The following is a 21,089-nucleotide window of genomic DNA, read 5'->3' on the forward strand; positions in this document are numbered from 1 at the left end:
GATAAGCATATTTGAATTAGTATTTCATCTGATTTGATTTACTTGAGAATATTTTCAAACATATGGAAACATAAGTTATCAGTCCTTATTATCTTCATGGTAGTTGAAAAGGGATTAGAAACATATGGACATAATTGTTTGATTTCAACAGATGTTTGAGATTTATTCAGAGAAGGAAGGCACGGAAACATGTGTTATTGGAAATTTTTATTGGACATAGATTCACTTATAGGAAAAACAAAAGGTTTTTGTTTAGCTAAGGGGACAAACGGCTGAAACTTATTAGAATCTTTAATCTTATTATCTTTATTATACATAAGATGTAATCTAGATTTTGATAATCACCTAATCTATAATCTATAATCTATAATGCCACAAACAAAAAATATCCATTGATAGAACAACACAAGGCTACAACATTAACTGATATGAACCTCTTTATTCTTCAGCTATACTATTGTACAACCTTCTTTTTTATACGGATATTAATGATCATTCATCAGAGGAATGTCTTTCTACAAGACCAAACTGAACATTTATAGATACATTCATCAATCAAGTGAAACCATAAAATGCACAAATGTTTGTTGATGCAGATGGTCGCAGCTAATGTCAGTAAGATTGCAACATAGGATGCGGAGAATGTCCAATAGAACCAGAACATGTCAATAGGACCCTCATCTTCTTCTTCATCTTCTTCCATATCAATTGATGGTCGTGTTTCCGCTTCATTGCTGCAACTTCTGTGAATCAGTTCTCCGCATAGACCAGCATTACCTTGGTAACTACTTTCACCGAATGTCCCGAACTGCCCCTTATCAAGGATCTTACCTGACAAATTGTTGTATGAAACATCAAAGATTGCTAAAAAGTTCAACTCAGCCAACGGAGTTGGGATTTCACCACTCAAATTGTTGTTGCTAAGGTCCAGGTTCTCTAAAAATTTTAGATTTGAAAATTTTGCTGGTACGGGTCCTGACAAATGATTGTATGAAAAGTTCAATGATCGAATTTCTCGGAGAAGGCCGATTTCTGGAGGGATACTACCAGTTAGCTCATTGTGTGACAGATCCATCCCTGACATTAAGTTGATAATGTAACCCTTATAGGAATTATATCTATACTTCATTGGAAATTCCACCTCAATTTCGTCTGAGAAAGACCAAGAAATTAGGCCAACCACATCTAATTCAAGAGTTGCATTGTAGCTATCGCTAGGTGAGCTGACTGCCGCACCCATAGGACTAGATTCAAAAGAATCTGCTTCTGATCCCACCGAGAATGATAAATTGTTGAAGCATGAAGGTATTGAACCATAAAATAAGTTGCACGAAAGATCGACTATATTCACATTCCTTAACTGGCAGACATGATTAGGAATAGGACCTCGCAGTGAATTCCCACCTAGTAAAAGCACACTCAATTTGGAGAGTTCTGTAATCCAAGATGGAATATTTCCGGAAAACTTGTTATCCCTCAGATCAAGAACAGCTAAATCAGAACTTCTATGAAGCACATGTGGTATCAAGCCATTTAGACTATTCTTTTGCAGAAACAGGAATGTCAAAGATGTAGCATTGAAACATGAGGGAAATGACCCGTATAGCTTATTTTGGGAGAGGTCTAAAGTTCGAATACTAGTCAGGTTACAGAGCTGAATTGGAATTGTACCTGATACCTTGTTATTCGAAATGTCCAGAACAGATAAGTAGGGGATGTTCAGTACTTCTAGACCAATCTCCCCACTGAAGTTGTTGTTACTCATATCTAATACAGACAAAGTAGAGTTCACATTCTTGGGGAAAATGTTTCCCTGGAAATTGTTGTTTGATAGAAATAGTGCGTCTAAAGACACACTATTGGTGAACAAACTTCCTGGGAACTCTCCTGATAAATTGTTGTGTGACAAATCTAGAATCCAAATCGATTTCATCTCACCAATTGAAGAAGGAACAATACCGTCAAAACTGTTCTTTGATAAGTTTATATAGCCTAGACTGGGGAAGATCAAACCAATATCATAAGGTAGCTGACCAGTGATGTTGTTGCTAGAAATTACTAACTGAAGCAAGTCATGCTTGAAACTGGGAAGCTGAAAAGTTCCTGTGAATGAGTTGTTCATCAAATTAAGAATTTGTAACTTTGAGTTATTCTGTAAGATCCAACTGGGGAACTTCCCAACAAGCTTATTATGAGAGAGATCAATGAACCATAGGTCATGCTGGTGGAGAAGAAAGCTCGGAATTTCTCTGGTTTGCTTATTTAAATTGCAATTGGGCAAGTCAATGACCTTCAGTTGAAATGAAGGAAACCAGGTAGGATTTTCTGTTTCCAATTCTAACATGGGACTTCCTGATGAGAGTTGAAATATCTCAAGGTTTGAGTGGTTAGCCAAAGCACTAAATGAAAATACACCTTCAAACCTATTTCCAGAAAGAAACAAGTACTTGAGAGAAATGAGTTTAGAAACAACAGAAAGTAAGTTGCCACTGAATTGATTGTATGACAGATCAATAACTTGGAGGTTGGTCAAGTTGCCAAGACATTCAGGAAGAGGTCCAGATAAGTAATTACTACTTAAATCCAACTCAAGGAGGCTTTTGAAGCCGCATAATCCTGTGGTATAAAAACAGAAAATAAAATATTCTTAGCTATAAATATTAATCCTGTCTAATTTGCAGGGTTTATGCTTTCAAGAAGATTAAGTCAAAAATTCAAATTCCAATTAAGTACTGAAACTGTTGCAGCTAAATTAAGGTTTTGGCAGTCGACAACGTTTGAGAAAGATGTGAGGTTACCTTCCAATGATAAGGTGTCATTGAATTGATTATAACTTATATCCAACACCTGCAGATTTTTCATATTACCTAATTCTGAAGCATGAAAAAAAGATGAAAGAGCAGATTAGATAAGAAACAAAAGGCTTATTCAGAAGAAGACATTCGGTGCAAGCTAAGGAACATACCCTTACTAGGGAAGGATCCATACATTTCATTACTGCCAAGAATCAATGTCTTAAGTGATATAAGACCACCAACAAATGACAAGATACTGGTGTTGAAGAAATTAGAAGAAAGATCCAACACCTGTAGCTTCTTCAAACTTGACATTTCAAAACCTGCATAGCATAACAAGTTTATTTGGCTCAATTAATGACTGACTGGTATAACATATATCATGATGTATTACTTTGAATTGAACATTAAATTAGTGAAGATAAGTACCTTGGTTGGAAATCCATCCATCAAATTGATTATGAGATAAATCAAGGACGAGTAGTTCTTCAAAAGGATGAAGAAGGGAGAGATTTAAAGTACAATATTTTGATGTAGAACTCAAAGGCAATCCAGTTGTGTAATTAAGAGAGATGGAAATCACACGCCCGGAAGTGAAGTTACACTGAACTCGATCCCAATCACAACAGTTGCTCATTCTTGTATCATCAACCCATGAATCAAGATCATCTAGAATTACACAACTCGATTTCAGGAATTCCTTCATGTCCAGCAAACCTATCCTCTCTTTTTCCCAACAAGCTTTATATGCATTTATTTGAACCAAAAACACAAAAGCTGATAATGAAAACATAACCAATATCCTCGCCATAACACTTCACAGCTAAGAGTACTATATTATGTTTGTCTGCTTTCAAGTGCAGACTTAGCATAAGAATTTCTTTACATACCCACAAAGTATTTGGCAACAACAGGTCTCCTAGTCAATGTAGTAGTAAGCATTGGACTAGTTCCAACTAGAATAAATAATATTAATATTTAAAAAAACTTTTAAAATAGCTGTTTTTCTTTTGACCAATGTAATCTGGTACTTAGATTTCATTTTGTCTCAAAAATATATGGAATGAATGATGACAAGGTAATTTTGTAGCGGTCCATTACCGGTCTTGGCAAGATAATTTTAAATCCTCTCTCTCTCTATGTATACGTATTCAACACAGCCCTTCTTGTGCATTCTGACAAAGTAACCCAAAGCTTCTTCAAACCTATCATGCTGGGCAAACCCCGGAATTATCGAATTCCACGAACATTGGTCAGGCGCAGGCATAGAAGCCAACAACCGCGCAGCCTAATCAGGAAATCCCGAGTTCATGAACGTGGTAATCATGTAGTTCCAGGAGAAAGTGTTCCTGTCAGGCATTTTCTCGAACAGCTTCCGTGCATCATCCAAAGAACCGCACTTCCCATAGGCATCGATGAGCATATTCTGTAAAAAAACTTGAGAAGCGAACTGGGTTTTGATGATGCGAGCGTGTATACGACAATCTGAAATGATGTAAAGGAAGAATAAGCAACTGAAATGTGTCATGATCATCTAGCCTAAATGTCATAATCATAAGAAAAAGAACAGTTAGGAATGAATTGAGTCCATTTGAGCAAGGAACAAGTGACTCACAATTTCACCACTACCATCACAAACACTCTGGGGGAAATTCAATCTTGCCTAGCTAGGCGTATTTAAGACCTTTCACAATCCTGGACCTCTTTAGGGAGGCGAACCAATAAATGCATAGTCAGACGTACAAATTGAAGTGTCATGGATTAATAATGTAATTGAAAGCACAGAAGCTGAAATAAAATAATATACCACTATGATAGTTGTCGCTGAAAAAATTTGTAGGATAAAAGAAATAATATTAATTAATAAGAAATGACTTAATCAGCATTTTATCATTCCAATAAAGAGTTGTTACAAAATATAGTAACAACTCCCAAATGGTTAGTTGTAATTAAATTTTTCAAGTAACATCAAAATATAGTAACAACTCCCAAATGGTTAGTTGTAATTAAATTTTTCAAGTAACATCAAAGTAATACTTATTAGAGATGGTCTTAGAAAATATGATTATGCTCCTTATAGTGATGGTTACTCAAACTATCTGGAAGAATTAGATTCAATGGATAATAATAAATTAGGATATTTAAGAAATAGATCATGTATACGCTGAACCCCCTTCCTTGGATTTTTGGGCAAAGATTCGAGAGTGCAGTACCCATTTATGAGAGTACTTATGATAGGCTCACCTATATGAATGTAGGAGTGATGCCGCTATTCCAAAGTGTTCACTATACTTAATTGAGACATGTCCATAAAAAAACATGGGTTTTTTTGAACTATGCAAAAGTTCTAAGTTATAAAATATTTTTGTTCATGCTCGATCTCACGTTTTAATTGTTTGACCTTTGACCACCATCCGATGTTTAGCCAGCTGGGTTGGGTAGGTGTGAACACTTATATTTTGGGTGAAAATTTATTTAATTGAATAATTTTATATTAATTTTCTGCAGAGAGACATTTGAGAATGCAATATTTTTAATTTCAAAAAGACTGAGCAGTTTATTTGGAGTCTTTTTATTATAACGATTTTGAATAGTGCATATTTGAATCAAATCAGTATTGACTGGGTTGCTTTATTTGGAGGCGATCGGCTTATTATCTACTTGTACAATTTTGAGACATTACTGCGAACGTATTAAAGAGATTGAACTCGTTGACAACTAACCCCTGAATTCTCAAACTCAAATCTGCATTATCGTTATTATCCTTACTGTGCTTCAACAACTTACTCAATCCAAATTAGTACACCCCTAATTACCATATATCTTTAGAAATTTTGAATAAAAACTTATCATGACAATTTCAGTAATAAAGCCTATTAGTTTTGAAGTCAAAATTGTCACACTGAGACATTTGAGCATCAGTTCTACCAGACAATGGGACAAGCAAACAATTGAGAATGGTCAAGCCAGCCACATGGATATATGGTAATGACTCTTAGACCATTGATAGGATAGTATAGGACCTACAATACCCATCTCCAAAACCAAGTGGATGGATCATGTGATACCTATTTATTAATTAAGATGCCAATGTTTTCTTCCCCAGCAAAAGCATTTTAATGGACAAGTTTGTAGTGAATTTGTTATTGGGAAGTTTGATAGTTTGGGTTCAAATCCAAGGGCATTATGGTTGCTTTGAAGAGGAGAGATTAGCCCTCTTACATTTCAAAGCATTTGTCCATTCTAATTCTAATGGAGCTGATGCAGACCTGCTTCTGCCTTCTTGGACTACTCTAACTTCAACTGACTGCTGTCAGTGGGAGAGAGTCACCTGCAATTCCACCACTGCCCACGTGATCAAGCTTTCTCTCAATGATACCAGGCTAATTCATTTTGATGGCTATTATGAAGATTTGAGTATTTGGTACCTTAATGTTTCCATGTTTCAACCTTTTAAGGAACTAAGAATCCTGAATTTGTCCTTCAATGCAATAGCTGAATTTACTCATGACAAAAAGGGTAGGTAACTTCTTCCACTGCTGTCTTTTAAATAACCATTGCTGGAGTGGAGTCTCATATTGTCATTTGCTTTCAAGAATTTTCAGATTCTGAAAGATTCTCTCAACTGGACAAGCTAGAGGATTTAGACTTGAGCTGGAATGTTCTTGGGAATGATGTATTCAACACTTTGGGGAAATTCCCAGCCCTGAAATCTTTAGACTTGCACAATAATTTTGTACAAGGTTCACTATCAGAAAAAGGTATGGATACTGAGACAATAATTTTGCTAAGTCCATGGCTCATTATTTATAGAATGAGTAATTCAACTTTGTTGCAGATGTTGCTGCATTGAGCAACTTGAAGGTCCTCATTCTGCAATTCAATGAACTGAATGGAACTCTACCAATCCATAGTAATGCAATTCTCTCATCACATTTGGTTTATTTACAGTATAACTTCTTTCTTTAATTTGCAAGTTTCTTTTCTTTTAAGGTTTGGTGAATTTCAGTAGCTTGGAGATTCTAGACTTGAGCTGGAATAGATTCACTGGGAGCATCCCATCAAACCTACAACATCTGTCATCTTTGAAGGCCTTAGATCTCTCTAGGAACTATCTCAATGGCTCTTTAACAAGTCAAGGTAATGTTGGATCACAGGTTTTATTACTCTAATGACTCAAGTTTTTTGACAAAAAAGATCATCTTGGCCTATTTGTTCATGTGTGCCAAGTTTGAACTAAAGTTTGTATCAAAATTTGGTGTTACTGTCTGCTATTTAAATTCCAAGTTTTTCGGGGGTTTTCCAGGATTATGTCAGCTTGAGCAGCTTGAAGAGCTTGATGTTAGTCAGAATTCCTTACAAGGAACTCTGCCTCCGTGTTTGAGCAATTTGACTTCTCTCAGACTGTTAGATCTTTCTCGGAACCAATTTTCCAGAAAGGTTTCTTCGTCTTTGGTGGCTGCCCTGACTTGGCTTGAGTACATTGATCTCAGTCATAACAACTTCGGAGGTGAATTCTACTTCAGCTCCTTTGCTAATCATTCTAGACTCCAAGTGGTTCGAATCGTCAACGATAACAATCAGTTTGAAGTTGAAACAGAAAATCCAATTCCCTGGGTTCCATCATTTCAGTTGAAGGTCCTTGTGCTATCTAACTGCAATTTGAACAATCTATCCAACAGTATTATTCCGAAGTTTCTCTTTCAGCAGCACCAGCTGAGAATACTTGATATTTCTCACAATAATCTCCAAGGAAGCCTTGATTCGTTGATTAGGAACAATGAAAAACTTGAATTCCTATCTCTCAGGAATAATTCTTTAGCGGGTCAATTGCATCTACCCTCATTTCGCCACGCGCAAACGTGGTGGATTGATTTATCAGACAATCATTTGTGCGGGAAAATCCAAAGAAACATAGGGCAGAATTTTCCAGCTGCAATCTATTTGAATTTGTCAAAAAATGCTTTTGAAGGTAGGATTCCGTCCTCAGTTGCTGATATGCAATACTTGCAGCATCTTGACATGTCTTTCAATAATTTTACTGGAGAAGTACCAAAGAATCTCGTTTCCAACTTGACCAATTTGGTGACTCTGAAACTATCAGGGAATAAACTTCATGGCCAAATATTTTCAGAAAAGTTCAACCTGACATGGTTAGAGTTTTGTCACCTGGACAACAATCAGTTTACAGGATCTCTGTCAGAAGTGATCCTCAGAAGTTCAGAACTCACAGTGTTAGATGTTAGCAACAACAACTTATCCGGTACCATTCCGAGGTGGATAGGCAACTTGACATTTCTGAGGACTCTTTCGATGCGGAACAATCAAATCAAAGGTTCACTCCCCTGCAGTCTCCCTTTCCAACTTGTAGACCTTTCGTACAATTATCTAACAGGGCCACTTCCTCCTTGCTTGGAACTTCAAAACATTAACGGTCTATATTTGCGAGCGAACAATTTCACAGGTTCACTGCCCCAATCTGTAAACGTCTCGATCTTGTTAGTAGTACTGGACTTGAGAGACAACAGCTTCTCTGGCAAAATTCCTGATTGGATTAGCAATCTTCCCAATTTGGAAGTTCTCCTGTTGAAAGGAAATCATTTGAGTGGTGCAATTCCAAATCAGTTATGCCAATTGAATCAAATAGAGTTTATGGATCTTTCGAATAATCTTCTATCCGGGTCAATACCTCCATGCCTCTATAATATCAGTTTCAAGGAAGCAATGAATTATTATTCATTTCTTCCATATTCACCAACCAGAACAATTTATGTCTATCGAAGCATCCTACTGGGACAGTACAATGTGGATGATTCTAATATCGGCTACGCATATCTAGATGGTGCATTAGACTTTCTCTACAAAAGCAGGCCTGCTTCATACCAAAGTGGCATACTTGATTTCAAGTCTGGTTTGGATTTATCATCCAACAATCTCGCTGGTGAAATTCCATCAGAGTTGGGAAATCTATATGGAATACATTCATTAAACTTGTCACGGAATCATTTGATAGGCACCATTCCGAGAACATTTTCAAACCTGAGCCGAATTGAGAGCATAGATCTTTCTCGCAACAGCTTGAACGGAGAAATCCCACCAGAGCTGACTAACCTGCACTTCCTCAAGTTCTTCAGTGTGGCTTACAACAATTTATCAGGAAGTGTTCCGGGAATCAAGTTGCAATCTGGAGCATCTGATAACAGCAGCTACGAAGGAAATCCTTTTCTCTGTGGCCTGCCATTAGTAAAGAGCTGCGGTAATTTTTCCACATCCCAATGAAATCAAATGGAATTGATTCTGCAACTTCTGCATTGAAGTACTCTTCACATACCACATACCGATACGCTTTTATTTTGTATCTGTTACGAGTCAATTAATGTGGCCTTAAGCAAAGTGTCAGTTATCTTGTGTTGTCTTGTTTTTTTTTAATCTTCCTTGTGTTGTCTTGTTAGACGTTATAGTACACAACTGTTTGCAGAATGTGAGCATATAAATCAAACATCTGATAAGAGATCAACAATAATTATTAATTTATTACTGAACTGGCCACTTCAATATAAACGTGAAAAGTAATATGATAAAGAATCTACATAGGATTATTCATAACTATACTAAGGTCACCTAGTTAAAAGAAACCAAGGAAAATTATTTTGTGGACAAAATGAAAAAGCACTTGAAACATCAATTATAAAGTTGTTCATATTGCAAGATCGGCCAAGTCAAAAGTTCTTTCAACAGCTTTGCACCAAGAATCCACCCTCTTCTTCCTCACTTTCTCATCTAACAAAGGTCGGAAAACAGTATCTTTCTTAACCGTTTCTGCAGAATTGAAAATCTGGGCTTCTGTCCAAACCCCAACAGCTAAACCAGCAGCATAAGCTGCTCCAAGAGCAGTTGTCTCTATATCAAGTGGTCTCACAACCGGGCTTCCCAGCAAATCCGCCTGCAAAATCATTAGGAAAACAGGACATCAATCATGAGTTTAAATTATACAAGGAAGAAGAAAGACTTGACAAAAGCTAGAAATAACTGCTGAAAAATCTAGACAGTACAGAACTAGAATAACAAATCAAATCCATATAAATTGATCAAACTGTATATCATTCTCAAAATGCTCCAGGCAATGGGTCTAAGTCATAATTATCACTACAACAATTAGGTTGTTAGCACTAAAAAAAGTACTAAAACCTGTATAGTTAGTAAGAAGTACTAAAAAAATAAAAAAAGAATAAAAGAATAAAACAAGCTCAAACCTGAGACTGCATTAAAAGGTTGTTAGCACTTGCACCACCATCCACTCTAAGCACGAACTCCCCTTTTGCATTTTTAACTTCACCTTTTTCGCCTGCATCTTTGTGCATTGAATCCAATACATCTTTAACTTGAAAACACATGCTCTCAAGAACAGCTCGAGCAATGTGAGACTTGTTTGTAAACCTTGTGATACCAATGCAAACACCACGTGCATCATCTCGCCACCATGGTGCAAACAATCCATTAAAAGCAGGAACAAAATAGACTCCACCAGTTGAATCAACCCTTTTTGCAAGTTCTTCAATCTCACTAGCACTACTAATTATCCCAAGGCTGTCTCTTAGCCACTGAACTGCAGCTCCAGCAATAGCAATTGAACCCTCTAAAGCATAGTTAGTTGGTGCTTTTGGACCAAGCTTATAAGCCAAAGTGGTCAAAAGTCCATGATTGGACTTGATTATCTCCTCACCAGTGTTGAGAAGTATGAAAGCACCAGTCCCGTAAGTGCTTTTGGCCTCACCTTTCCTACAAGCTTGGCCTAACATTGCAGCGTGTTGATCACCTAGACATCCTGCAATTGGAATACCAGTAATTGGCCAACCCTTGCAAATATCTCCAATAATCTCAGAATTACTAACGATTTTGGGAAGAATTGCAGCAGGAATGTTCAAAGCTTTCAACGTGGCTTGATCCCATTCAAGAGTTTTTATATTCATAAGCATAGTTCGAGATGCATTAGAGACATCAGTGACATGCAAGCCACCTTTTACTCCGCCGGTTAAATTCCAGATTAACCAAGTATCTATAGTTCCAAATAAAGCATCCCCCTTTTTAATTGCATCTTTAATAGCATCAACATGTTCCATCAACCATAGTATCTTCACTGCACTGAAATAAGTACTTAAAGGCAGGCCACAAGCCTCAAGAAAATGAGTTTTTCCTCCTGATAATTCTTTCTCCAATTTCCTAGGTGGACAAAGGAGAAAATAAAACTTTAAAAAAAATGCCTTTATAAATCCAAATACAATAATAAAACAGTGGAATTCAGAACGCTGATAGGGATTCGATAACCAATTTCAGAATCTATACGTTTAGATCAATCAACTAGAGAAACAATTGTTATGATATTCAGAATATATTTCCGAGAAAAGCAAAATACAGCATGTAAAACAACGAAAGTTTAACATACGTATAACTAGAGATAAGCAAACAAATACGAAAAGTCGGAGCTATAATCTTAAAATAAGAAACAACGAAAAACCTACATATCCTAAAAAATTAAATCGGGCGTAGAAAAAACAAAAAAGTAGTACCTGCAAATGTCACTGGTGCGAACATCCATCCAAACAATAGCATTATGAAGAGGAGAACCGGTCGATTTGCTCCAAATAAGACTGGTCTCTCTCTGATTAGTAATGCCAATTCCCTTCAATGCACCGTCAACGTTATGGCCATCAGCGGTAGCCTTGTCCACTGCCTTAGCCATACACAAGCGCACACTCTCCAGTATCTCCATCGCATCATGCTCCACCCATCTACCACCATTAGAACAAGTTAAGTCCAACAGAAATATGTATGGAGTATATATGAAAAGAGAATGAGAAATTACCCGGCTTCAGGATAGTACTGAGTGAATTCCACCTGGTGTGAGCCAACAGGGCGAGCATTGTGATCGTAGATGATGAATCTGGTGCTAGTCGTGCCTTGATCGATCGCTGCAATAAAAGAAGGTCCCTTTGACATTTTTCAGTGTTGAATTAATTGTGAGCAGAAATAGAGATTTGGCAGACGAAAGTTCTCCAAGAGAGGAGAAGAATAAGAGGTAGAAAAAGTATTCAGATCGATGAGAAATGTCCGACGAAAACGAGGAGTAATTGATGGGACGTCATTCTTGAAATTTGAGATTTCGGTTTATCTAATTATTTGTTTTTTTCGGGAAAAAGAAAGTACAAAATCTATTATTTATTTTTATTTTTTAAGAAAAAACTATTATTTATTTATTTTGAGAAAACAAAAGCTATTTATTGTTAGGAAGTTTGCAAATATATGTTTTTATTATGTAACCATTACTTTTTTTTTATCAAGTTTTTGTTTTTGTTTACTTTCTCTAGTTCCGTTTGTTTTATCTGTTGTTTGCTGTTTTCTGTTACGGTTTGCTGTTTGCTGTTTGTTGTGTGAAAAGACTGCTGTTCCAAAAAGTAGGATCCCTGCTTTTATAAAAAACTATTTTTTGGTTACAAAAGACAAACAGAAAGTGTTTAATCAAATACCTTGAACTCTTGAAAAGTGAAAAGGTAATCAGGAGATAGAAAGCAGCTACCAAACACCCCTATTTTGTAATCAGAATTGACTTAAATCATGAGATTTAAAAAAAATTAATTAGTTAATATTTTTTGCTTTTTTTTATTCGTTCATCACTGATCATGATCAATATGTCAACATCGTAGCGCACGGTGGTAATATCAAAGTAGGCAAAGGATAAGATGATAATGCAAGGTGAATTAGGGTATCTTTGGAGACTAGGCAGGTATAAAGATGTGGATAATCATTTACCATTATTAAAACTATTTATAAATTTTGGGATTGACTTATAATTAATTCGATACTTTGAAACCAGTGGATATTAGATTTTATTAGAATCTCAATTAAATAAATAAAGAGTAAATTTTAAATAAAACTCACGTGGTTTCATTAATTCTCAAATAAAAAACTGTGGTTTACTTTTTATCAAAACGGAGATGGAGCTTTTCAACTTTAGCAAAATAAGGACTTTTTCGATTGTTACTATTAAAATCACCTTTAACAACTTCAAAAATGACATATTTTAAGAACTACTAATATTCTAAACAACTTTAATTCTTCAACTTTTTTATTTTAAGATTATTTAGATGAAATTTGGTAAAGAGAGAGAAAATTCTAAAAAAAAATGATTTTCGAAAATCGAAAATTTAGTTCCATAGAAAATATGACATTGAACAATTTTACTTCTTGAAAATTTTCATTTTCAAGTCGTTGAAGATGGTTTTAATAGCATTAATCCAAGTGTGAAACCTCAATCCTCGTTTTGACAAAAAGTAAACCACAATTCTTTATCTGAAAATTAGTGAAACCACATGCGTTTTATTTGAAATTTACCCATAAATAAAATAGCGAATCTCAAATATTAAAATGGAGAAACGAGGAGATTTTTGGAGATAAAACTGTTTTTATGACAAACTTAGCTGATTTCTTCTCGAAAAAACTTTTCTCTATTATCGATAGTTTCAAAGGAGAGTCCCTTGCCAGAGCCTCTCAGTGTTGTGATGTCCATCTCGTGGGATGGAGCAGGCCAAGAGAGGGGGTTGTGAAGCTGAATACTGATGGTTCCTGCCTCAGTAACGGTAAGATTGCGGCTGGAGGTGTGCTTAGAGATGTAGGGGGCGTCTGGCTTTCTGGGTTCTCCCAGAATTTAGGGTTGGGTTCTTCCTTTTCTGCGGAGCTCTGGGCTATTCTTACTGGAATCAATCTTGCTAAAAGGCTGGGTGTTAAGAGCCTCTCTGTGGAGTCTGATAATTTGGAAACAATCAAAATGATTTCTGAGAATCATTCTATGGGTCTTAACAGTCGCAACCTCATCAAAGCTATTATAAGGCTTTGCTCCTCCTTTGAGTTCGTAGAGTTCAGACACATTTTTAGAGAGCAGAATCGTGTTGCTGATCGCTTGGCGGCGGCGGGCCATGAAGGGACGTTAGGCGTTACTACCCTTCCTGTTTCCCCTAGTTTCATCTCTCATCTTCTCTTAGAAGATAGGATTGGGGTTAGCTTCCCTAGGCTAATTCCTGGGTAGTTTGTTGTTGTTCGTTTTTCTTTTCCTTTTCTACCCAAAAAAAAAAATGTTTATTTTAAATTTTATGAATAAATGGATTAAACGGCTCTAATCCATTAACGGATTCATTTATGGTCATTTCATAATCTAATCAGTTAGGGCTAGAGTTAGATCTTTAGGTTTAGGCTTAAAACACTTTTTGGCCCCTGACCTATCCAAAAATTTTGCATTTGGTCCCTGACCTATTATTTGGTCACATTTGGCCCCTGACCTATCAAATTAGATAAAATCCAACCTATATTGAATGAAAAATTAACTGTGTTGGACAATTCACGGCAGTAACCAATACAAAAATGACACATGACACATAAATAAAATTAATTTTCACTCTATCGGAACACTAGAAAAAAGTTTTAGGATTTTTTTACTGTGTAAAATAGTTACTGTTGTCATCTCTAGTTGAAAATTAATTTTATTTATGTGTAGTGTGTCGTTTTTATATTGGTGACTGCTGTTAATTTTTCAACAAAGTTAATTTTCCATTCAATATGGGTTAAATTTTATCCAATTTGATAGGTCAGGCGCCAAATGTGACCAAATAATAGCTCAGGGGCCAAATGCATAAATTTTGGATAGGTCAGAGACCAAAAAGTGCTTTAAGCCTTAAGTTTAATCTAGTTATAAATAGATAGATATGGAGACTAAACCTAAGACAAAAAGGGAACATTTGTTTACCGTAATAACATAATACTGAGAGATATTGCAAAAGGCAATTTCACTCTACCCCCTCTCCTAAGCCGTCGCCCCCTCCTCGGTGTGTGTTCTTAGTTCATGGAACAACGGTGATTGCTCATGTGGTGTAGTAGTCTCCTAGATCAGTGATACGGAGCCAAAGTTAATTTTTCCACTGTCATTCAACGAATCTGTGCTACAAGAGATGAACCTAAATTTATTATTTGTTTATTGATTGTTTCGGGTTCATTACCCGTCCCTTTGAGGTTAGAGATAATATTTATTATGACTGTGTTAAACCCTTCATTGGGATCAAAGCTCTTAAGCTCTGTGTTACTTCTGTTAAGAATTTTTTTAGCATGTTTTGAGATTCTTTTGCTTGGTTAATTGAATATATATACATGCTTGGTTGAGTCATGTCTTAGATCTATGTATTTTGTACGTCTCAATATGGTTTTTGTCTGCAGAAAATCGCTCCATGGCTGCTGGAAATTTCTGACGCATTTTAGTGATTTAATGCGCACGATTTAGGGTCTATTTGTATTGTTTCGCTTATTTTCAGTCGTCGAAACCCAAAAACAATCACAACATCGAACTCAGAGACACCAAAAACCCCCCACCATCCAAAGTTTCGGAAGCCTCGAACGCCAATAAGGCGGCGTGAGGCCTACACGTACCACCAGCCACCGTCCACACGCACAGTGTGTGTGGCGTGTGCGGCATTCCTGGACGTTTGTACAACGTCGAATTTTACAGGTCTGCTCGTATGAATATTTAGAATTTTTCTGTAATTTTTAATTTATTTTTAGATGTACGGAATAATTGATATTGAATTAATAAGTATTCTGTAATTGTTTTTAATGTATAAAAATTATTAAATGCCCATAAAATTATATAAATTAAGGTCAAATTATAGAAAATTAAAACGTTTTTTCAGATTTTAAAAATTAATTTTTTAGAGACACATTTTTTATTTAAAGTAAAATTATTAAATGATTGATTATGCTTTTTTTTTAGATATTCAAAATGAATTTAATATATTTTGAAGCATGTGATTAATAAAAAAAATTATTAGAAATAATTTTTCTTATTCATTAATTATTAATTCATGATAGATAATCAAATATTATTTTTATAAATTTATATGTCGTTTGTTGCATATAAATGTATGAGTGTAGTGGGTTTGCAATTATTGTGTAACCAATAAAATCATACATACACGTAATCTGGATAATTGTTTTTATCGTGAATCGAATATTCCTCAAAGAAATGGATCGAAGTTGGTTTTTGATCCCTGAAAGATTTAGTTCATGACCTAATCTTTCTTTTTTTTTTCTTTGCCTTGACAGTATGGTCCACATTACCAGGATCCCACTTCTTGCTCATTTCGTCGAGCAACGGATTAGAATGAGACGAATGGAGAGGAACATTAGAAGGTGCCACTTAGGTAAACGTATCATCTGGAATGATATTGAGGCTATTACAAGCCACGTAGAATCATTGCATACTCAGATGCAAGAGTTCATTTGGGCAGGTGGTTTATCTAGAGGGTATAATGAGTGGACCCTATACAAACAACTCCGTGAATCGTTGCAATATGAAAAGCTTCCAATAATCCTAGATGCAACGTGGTAAATTCACGAGAACCACTACAGAAAAGATGTGCGGTTGTTCATGAACATACTAGGAGATATGGGTGTTAGAGTTTCTCGAAATTGTTTGAGTATAACTCTGTGATCGGGAAAGACAATCTTTACCCGTGTATACATCAGCACCCTGAACAGGAATATTGATGGGTACATTGTACGTGTCATGAGATATGTTCCCGTAAGAAATGCATATTTTGCCTAGGTTATGGATGTGTCCATGGGTTGTAGGTTATGGCCTACTTTAGTTTTTCCAGATTAGTTTAAAGTTCTGGTTTTTTAGTAGATGGTTTGAACATGTGGTTTTTTGGATTTTTCTTTTTGTTAAAACTTTCATTTTCGGGAGATTATTAGTTTCATTGATTAATAGAATTGTGAGAATTTGTTTTTCCTATTATGGTTTGACGTATTATGTTTTTGTTACATAGCTTTTATAACTATTTATGATAGAAATGAAAGCACTACATAAACCATTAATCTTTCAATTATTAGTTTAACACACGTTAAGCTAATTCCAAACTAATAATAAGTGTTCTTTATGCATGTTATCTAGTTAAATCGAACATTAGAATTAAAGGGTGATTGGTCTCTTTTTTAAATTGAACTCCAGTGTGAAGTTGAGATTGATTAGATATAGGTTGTATAAAGAACTTAAAACGTGTATTATAAGTACTTCTTAATAAGTCGTACAACTTTCACTTCATTGTATATCTGTATCACAATGACTTTATCTACCAAATCCATAATGGTTGAACTGAATAAAGAACTCAAACTTAATGGAGAGAAATATGATACGTGGAGTGTCAATATTAAGTATTTACTTAAGGATAATAATGTGATGATGGTTATGGCCAAAGCTGAGGAAGGAACTACTGCTCGGCATTAAAGGGATATGGATCTTTATGTGGCTTGGAAGAAGAAAAACTCTCAAGCCAGACTCATCCTACTCAGTGCAATGGATGATGATCTCTCAAATGAGGATATTTGGGATTCTTTGAAGGACAAGTTTGGAGGCATGTCTCTAACTAAGCTCTGGTCTCTTACTATAAAGTTTGATGCCTACAAGAAGAAAATTGATCACAATATAAAGAAGCATTTAAGAGAAATGTCCAATATGATCAGTTCCCTTGATACATGAGGTCACAAACTAACTGATGAAGAGAAAGTTCAAGTTGTTATTTGACCATTGCCAAATAGCTGGGAGCATATGAATATGCACTTGACTCATTCCACATCGGTTAAAACCTTTGAGGATGTAAGTCGCCACCTTGAGCTGGAAGAGGACTGGTTATCTGCTGTCAGAGTGAATTTGGAAGCAAATTGTGTCGGTTCTCATACCAAAGGGAATGTCCCTATAGCTCAAGGAACGAATCATAAGCATTTCTATGGAAAGGGTAAAGAGCAAAAAAGAACCCTACGAAAAGGGGAAGAACAAAAAGAACAAGCGGAAAGTGAACATCTCAAATATGAAATGTTACAACTGTCAGCAACAAGAGCACTATCCGTCTGAATGTAAAGACCCTAAGGTATACACGTTTCTAAAATGCTTGTTAGTAAAGTTTATGTATCATCTATTGTTCTTTCCACTGAATTAGATCCTTTATGGATATTTGATTTAGGTGCCACGGACCATGTGATGAAGGATCGTGAAGCCTTCATAGATTTTCGATGTATGCCAAAGGGATCAAAGTGGTTGTATGTAGGAAACAACTCAAATGTCGAAGTTCGAGGGATTGGTACTTGTAGGTTAGTTCTACAAGGTGGTTGGACTCTCTTCATACATGATGTTCTCTATACCCCTAAGATTTGTCGAAATCTCATTTCTGTTCCTTAATTAATGAACATTGATTTGAATTTGTATTTTAACGATAACAGCTTGAGGTTGTGTTTGCAAGATACCTTTTATGGATCTTGTTATTTTATGAATGATTTAATTGCCATGGATGTTGAGTTAAGTGCTTATAACAATTGTGTTTCCTTTAATACGGTTTCTTTTTCTTCTAATGATAAAGAAGCATTATTATGACATGCTTATTTGAATCACATAGGCCAAGATCGTATGAATCGATTAGCTAAAGAAGGCTTGTTAGGTAGTTTGAACCAAGTCGAATTACCACCATGTGAGACCTACCTAAAAGGAAAGATGTCTAGAAAACCATTTAGAAAGGCTATTAAAGCTAACTACCCTTTATAATTAATCCATTCAAATGTTTGTGGTCCAATGAATGTGAGGGCAAGGCACAGGGCCTACTATTTCATCAATTTTATTAAAGACTATACTATGGTCACTTTTATCTTATGTCTCACAAATCTGAGGCATTAAGCTATTTCAAAAGGTTCATAAACTTAGCCTAGAATCAGTTAGATAGAAAATTCAAAGCTTTGAGAACTGACCGAGGTCGGGAATATCTTTCAGATGAATTCATAGCTTTATATGATGAAAAAGGAATTGAACATAAGTTGACCATTCGATACACTCCGCATCAAAATGGTGTTGCCGAGAGGAAGAATATAACTCTTCTTGATATGGTTAGGTGATGGCTGAGGCCAACTTACCCATTTCATTTTGGCAAGATGCGTTGCTCACGACAACCTACATCCTAAACCGAGTACCCTCCAAATTTGTAACTTCCACTCCAAATTTAATTTAAATCATTGGGGTTGCACCACTTTCGCCCACGACACCTCGAGAAAGTTTGGGAAACTAGGGCCGAGGGGTAAGAAATGTATCTTTATAAGATACCTATAATTGTCAAAAGAAGATGTTTTAGTGGAAGAAAATAAAGATGGAAGAGTCATAAAGTTTGAATCATGAGATGCCATCTTTCTAGAAAACGAGTTTTCAAAATCAGGCAATGTCGACCAAGATAGCACTCTTTATGGGGAATTAGAGCCTAACGGACCTCTCGATTCTAGTGGGAGAATTTCTGAGGAACATGAAAATGTTCAAACCACTCAAGAATTTGAGGAACAAGATCATATCAATGTACCTCAAAACGCTATGAATACGCTATATCTGAATGAAAGTGGGAGTGTTATTCCCCTTTATTATGACAATATGGAACTTGGTCCGAGTGGGAGCATACCAAATTATGATGAATATATGAAGTTCGTCTATTAGGATTCGGAACCACATCGTACTAAAAGACAAAAAGTTGATCGTCGATGATTTAGTGTTAAAGTCAGCTTTTTGAGTAACTCCTTGTGATGATTCAGAACCAAAGAATATTCAACAAACTCTCTTTTATCTCGAAAATGACAAATGGATTAAGGCAATGGAACAAGAAATGACTTTCATGCAAGTCAACCATGTTTGATAATTGGTTGACTTACCCAATGGTAGAATGTTAATTGGGAACAAATGGGTTCTCAAGATTAAGCGAAAGGCTAATGGCAATATTGAAAGATACAAGGCTCTCTTAGTCGTCAAGGGCTATACACAATAAGAAGGAATAGACTTTGAGGAGACTTTTTCTCTTGTTGTGAGATTTACTTCCATAAGGCTCATACTCGCAATTATGGCAAGTTTGGACCTAGAGCTACGTCAAATGATCTTATGACTGCCATTCTCAATGGAGAATTGGAATAAGAAATTTACATGCAACAGTATGTAGGTTTCATTCAAAAAGGTTGTGAACAACAGGTTTGCAAATTTATCAAATCGATATAAAGTCTCAAGCAGTCTTCAAGGCAATGGTACCTTCGTTTTTATAATGAGATAACATCGAATAGCTTTAATCAAATTGAAGAAGACCACTATGTCTATACCAAGCACTCCGGAAATAAGTTTATCATTATATGTCGATGATATCCTAATTGCAGGTAATGATAAGACTTTTGTAAATCAAACCAAAGTTTGGCTTAGTTCAAGTTTTGAGATGAAAGATATGGAAGAAACATCGTATATCCTTGGGGTCAAGATCACAAGAGATCGCTCTAAGAAATTGTTGGCCTTGTCTCAAGAGACTTATATCAATAAAGTTCTTGAACAATTCAATATGCGAGACTGCATACCCATAGATATTCCACTCAGCAAAGATCATGTTCTAAGCTCAAAGATGTGCCCTCAAACACAACAAAAAAAAATCCATAAAATGGAAAATGTTCCTTATGCAAATGTGGTTGGTAGCCTTATATATGCAATGTTATGCACTAGGCCTGATATCTGCCATGCTATCGGGATGGTTAGCAGATATCAATCCAACCCAAGTCAAACTCATTGGTATACTGTGAAGAGAATACTCAGGTATTTAAAAGGTACAACAAACTATTCTCTATGTTACCAAGGAAAATCTTCTACTTTTTTTTTTTTGAATAAAGAAAATCTTATACTTAGAGGATACACAGATGCAAATTGGGCAGGAGATTTGGATGAAAGAAAATCCATGTATGGCTACGTCTTTTTACTTGGAAATAGGGCAATTTCCTGGAGTAGTAAGAAACAGGCATGTATAGCATTATCCACCATGGAAGCTGAGTATGTTTCTTACTCATCTGCAGCCCAGGAGGCCATTTGGTTGAATAGATTCTTGGATCACCGAAACGTTGTACTATAAGCTCTCCACTAATAATTAGTAGTGCTAGTCAATTTGCCATTGTTTTTTCTAAGGATCAAAGGCTTTATAGCAAAGCAAAACACATTGAGATTAAGTATCAATTTGTTAGAGATTTAGTTGCACAAAAAAGTTTGTATGAAGTATGTTTCGACTCATATGGTTGCTGGCCCTCTAAGAAAACTTGTCAAGTGAGATGTTTTTGTGAAACATATTAGGTCCCATGGATTGCTTAGGATTTAAACATATTTCTATTACATGTAATTTTTGTAACATGTATTTTGAATTTAATAAAGTATCTTTT

General features: G+C 35.7%; 3 protein-coding genes across 5 annotated transcripts; 1 reads left to right on the forward strand and 2 right to left on the reverse strand.

Moving 5' to 3' along the window:
- Nucleotides 1-370: 370 nt before the first annotated feature.
- On the reverse strand, nt 371-4,611 carry LOC136224503 (receptor-like protein 15). Of its 2 annotated transcripts, XM_066012857.1 has the most exons (6): nt 4,411-4,611; nt 3,897-4,280; nt 3,225-3,536; nt 2,966-3,118; nt 2,799-2,873; nt 371-2,616 (listed from the first exon to the last, which is right to left on the reverse strand). In XM_066012857.1, the coding sequence occupies exons 3-6, from the start codon at nt 3,499-3,501 to the stop codon at nt 500-502; spliced, it is 2,622 nt and encodes an 873-aa protein (XP_065868929.1). In that variant the 5' UTR covers nt 3,502-3,536; nt 3,897-4,280; nt 4,411-4,611; the 3' UTR covers nt 371-499. The 2 variants fall into 2 exon arrangements, with proteins under 2 accessions (XP_065868929.1, XP_065868928.1); XM_066012856.1 differs by having other exon boundaries at nt 3,225-4,280.
- Nucleotides 4,612-5,835: 1,224 nt separating this feature from the next.
- LOC136222206 (receptor-like protein 15) lies at nt 5,836-9,194 on the forward strand. Of its 2 annotated transcripts, none has more exons than XM_066009754.1 (5): nt 5,836-6,314; nt 6,392-6,556; nt 6,634-6,708; nt 6,789-6,935; nt 7,102-9,194. In XM_066009754.1, the coding sequence occupies exons 1-5, from the start codon at nt 5,915-5,917 to the stop codon at nt 9,072-9,074; spliced, it is 2,760 nt and encodes a 919-aa protein (XP_065865826.1). In that variant the 5' UTR covers nt 5,836-5,914; the 3' UTR covers nt 9,075-9,194. The 2 variants fall into 2 exon arrangements, with proteins under 2 accessions (XP_065865826.1, XP_065865827.1); XM_066009755.1 differs by having other exon boundaries at nt 6,401-6,556.
- A 109-nt stretch (nt 9,195-9,303) lies between these two features.
- LOC136222207 (glycerol kinase) lies at nt 9,304-11,955 on the reverse strand. Its single transcript, XM_066009756.1, has 4 exons — nt 11,659-11,955; nt 11,363-11,584; nt 10,049-11,015; nt 9,304-9,738 (listed from the first exon to the last, which is right to left on the reverse strand). The coding sequence occupies exons 1-4, from the start codon at nt 11,790-11,792 to the stop codon at nt 9,493-9,495; spliced, it is 1,569 nt and encodes a 522-aa protein (XP_065865828.1). The 5' UTR covers nt 11,793-11,955; the 3' UTR covers nt 9,304-9,492.
- Between the last annotated feature and the right edge of the window lie 9,134 nt (nt 11,956-21,089).

The sequence above is a fragment of the Euphorbia lathyris genome, chromosome 3, assembly GCF_963576675.1.
Source record: "Euphorbia lathyris chromosome 3, ddEupLath1.1, whole genome shotgun sequence".
Classification (NCBI taxonomy): domain Eukaryota; kingdom Viridiplantae; phylum Streptophyta; class Magnoliopsida; order Malpighiales; family Euphorbiaceae; genus Euphorbia; species Euphorbia lathyris.

Excerpts from the sequence above, each read along its gene's own strand:
- LOC136224503 (XM_066012856.1), bottom strand. The coding sequence starts at position 3,606 with ATGGCGAGGATATTGGTTATGTTTTCATTATCAGCTTTTGTGTTTTTG. Across the intron at positions 3,119-3,224 it reads TGGATGGATTTCCAACCAAG|GTTTTGAAATGTCAAGTTTG; the intron begins GTACTTATCTTC and ends TATGCTATGCAG. Across the intron at positions 2,874-2,965 it reads TGGATCCTTCCCTAGTAAGG|AATTAGGTAATATGAAAAAT; the intron begins GTATGTTCCTTA and ends TTCATGCTTCAG.
- LOC136222206 (XM_066009754.1), top strand. The coding sequence starts at position 5,915 with ATGGACAAGTTTGTAGTGAATTTGTTATTGGGAAGTTTGATAGTTTGG. Across the intron at positions 6,315-6,391 it reads ATTTACTCATGACAAAAAGG|AATTTTCAGATTCTGAAAGA; the intron begins GTAGGTAACTTC and ends TTTGCTTTCAAG. Across the intron at positions 6,557-6,633 it reads AGGTTCACTATCAGAAAAAG|ATGTTGCTGCATTGAGCAAC; the intron begins GTATGGATACTG and ends ACTTTGTTGCAG.
- LOC136222207 (XM_066009756.1), bottom strand. The coding sequence starts at position 11,792 with ATGTCAAAGGGACCTTCTTTTATTGCAGCGATCGATCAAGGCACGACT. Across the intron at positions 11,016-11,362 it reads CGCACCAGTGACATTTGCAG|GAAATTGGAGAAAGAATTAT; the intron begins GTACTACTTTTT and ends TTGTCCACCTAG. Across the intron at positions 9,739-10,048 it reads ACCTTTTAATGCAGTCTCAG|GCGGATTTGCTGGGAAGCCC; the intron begins GTTTGAGCTTGT and ends ATGATTTTGCAG.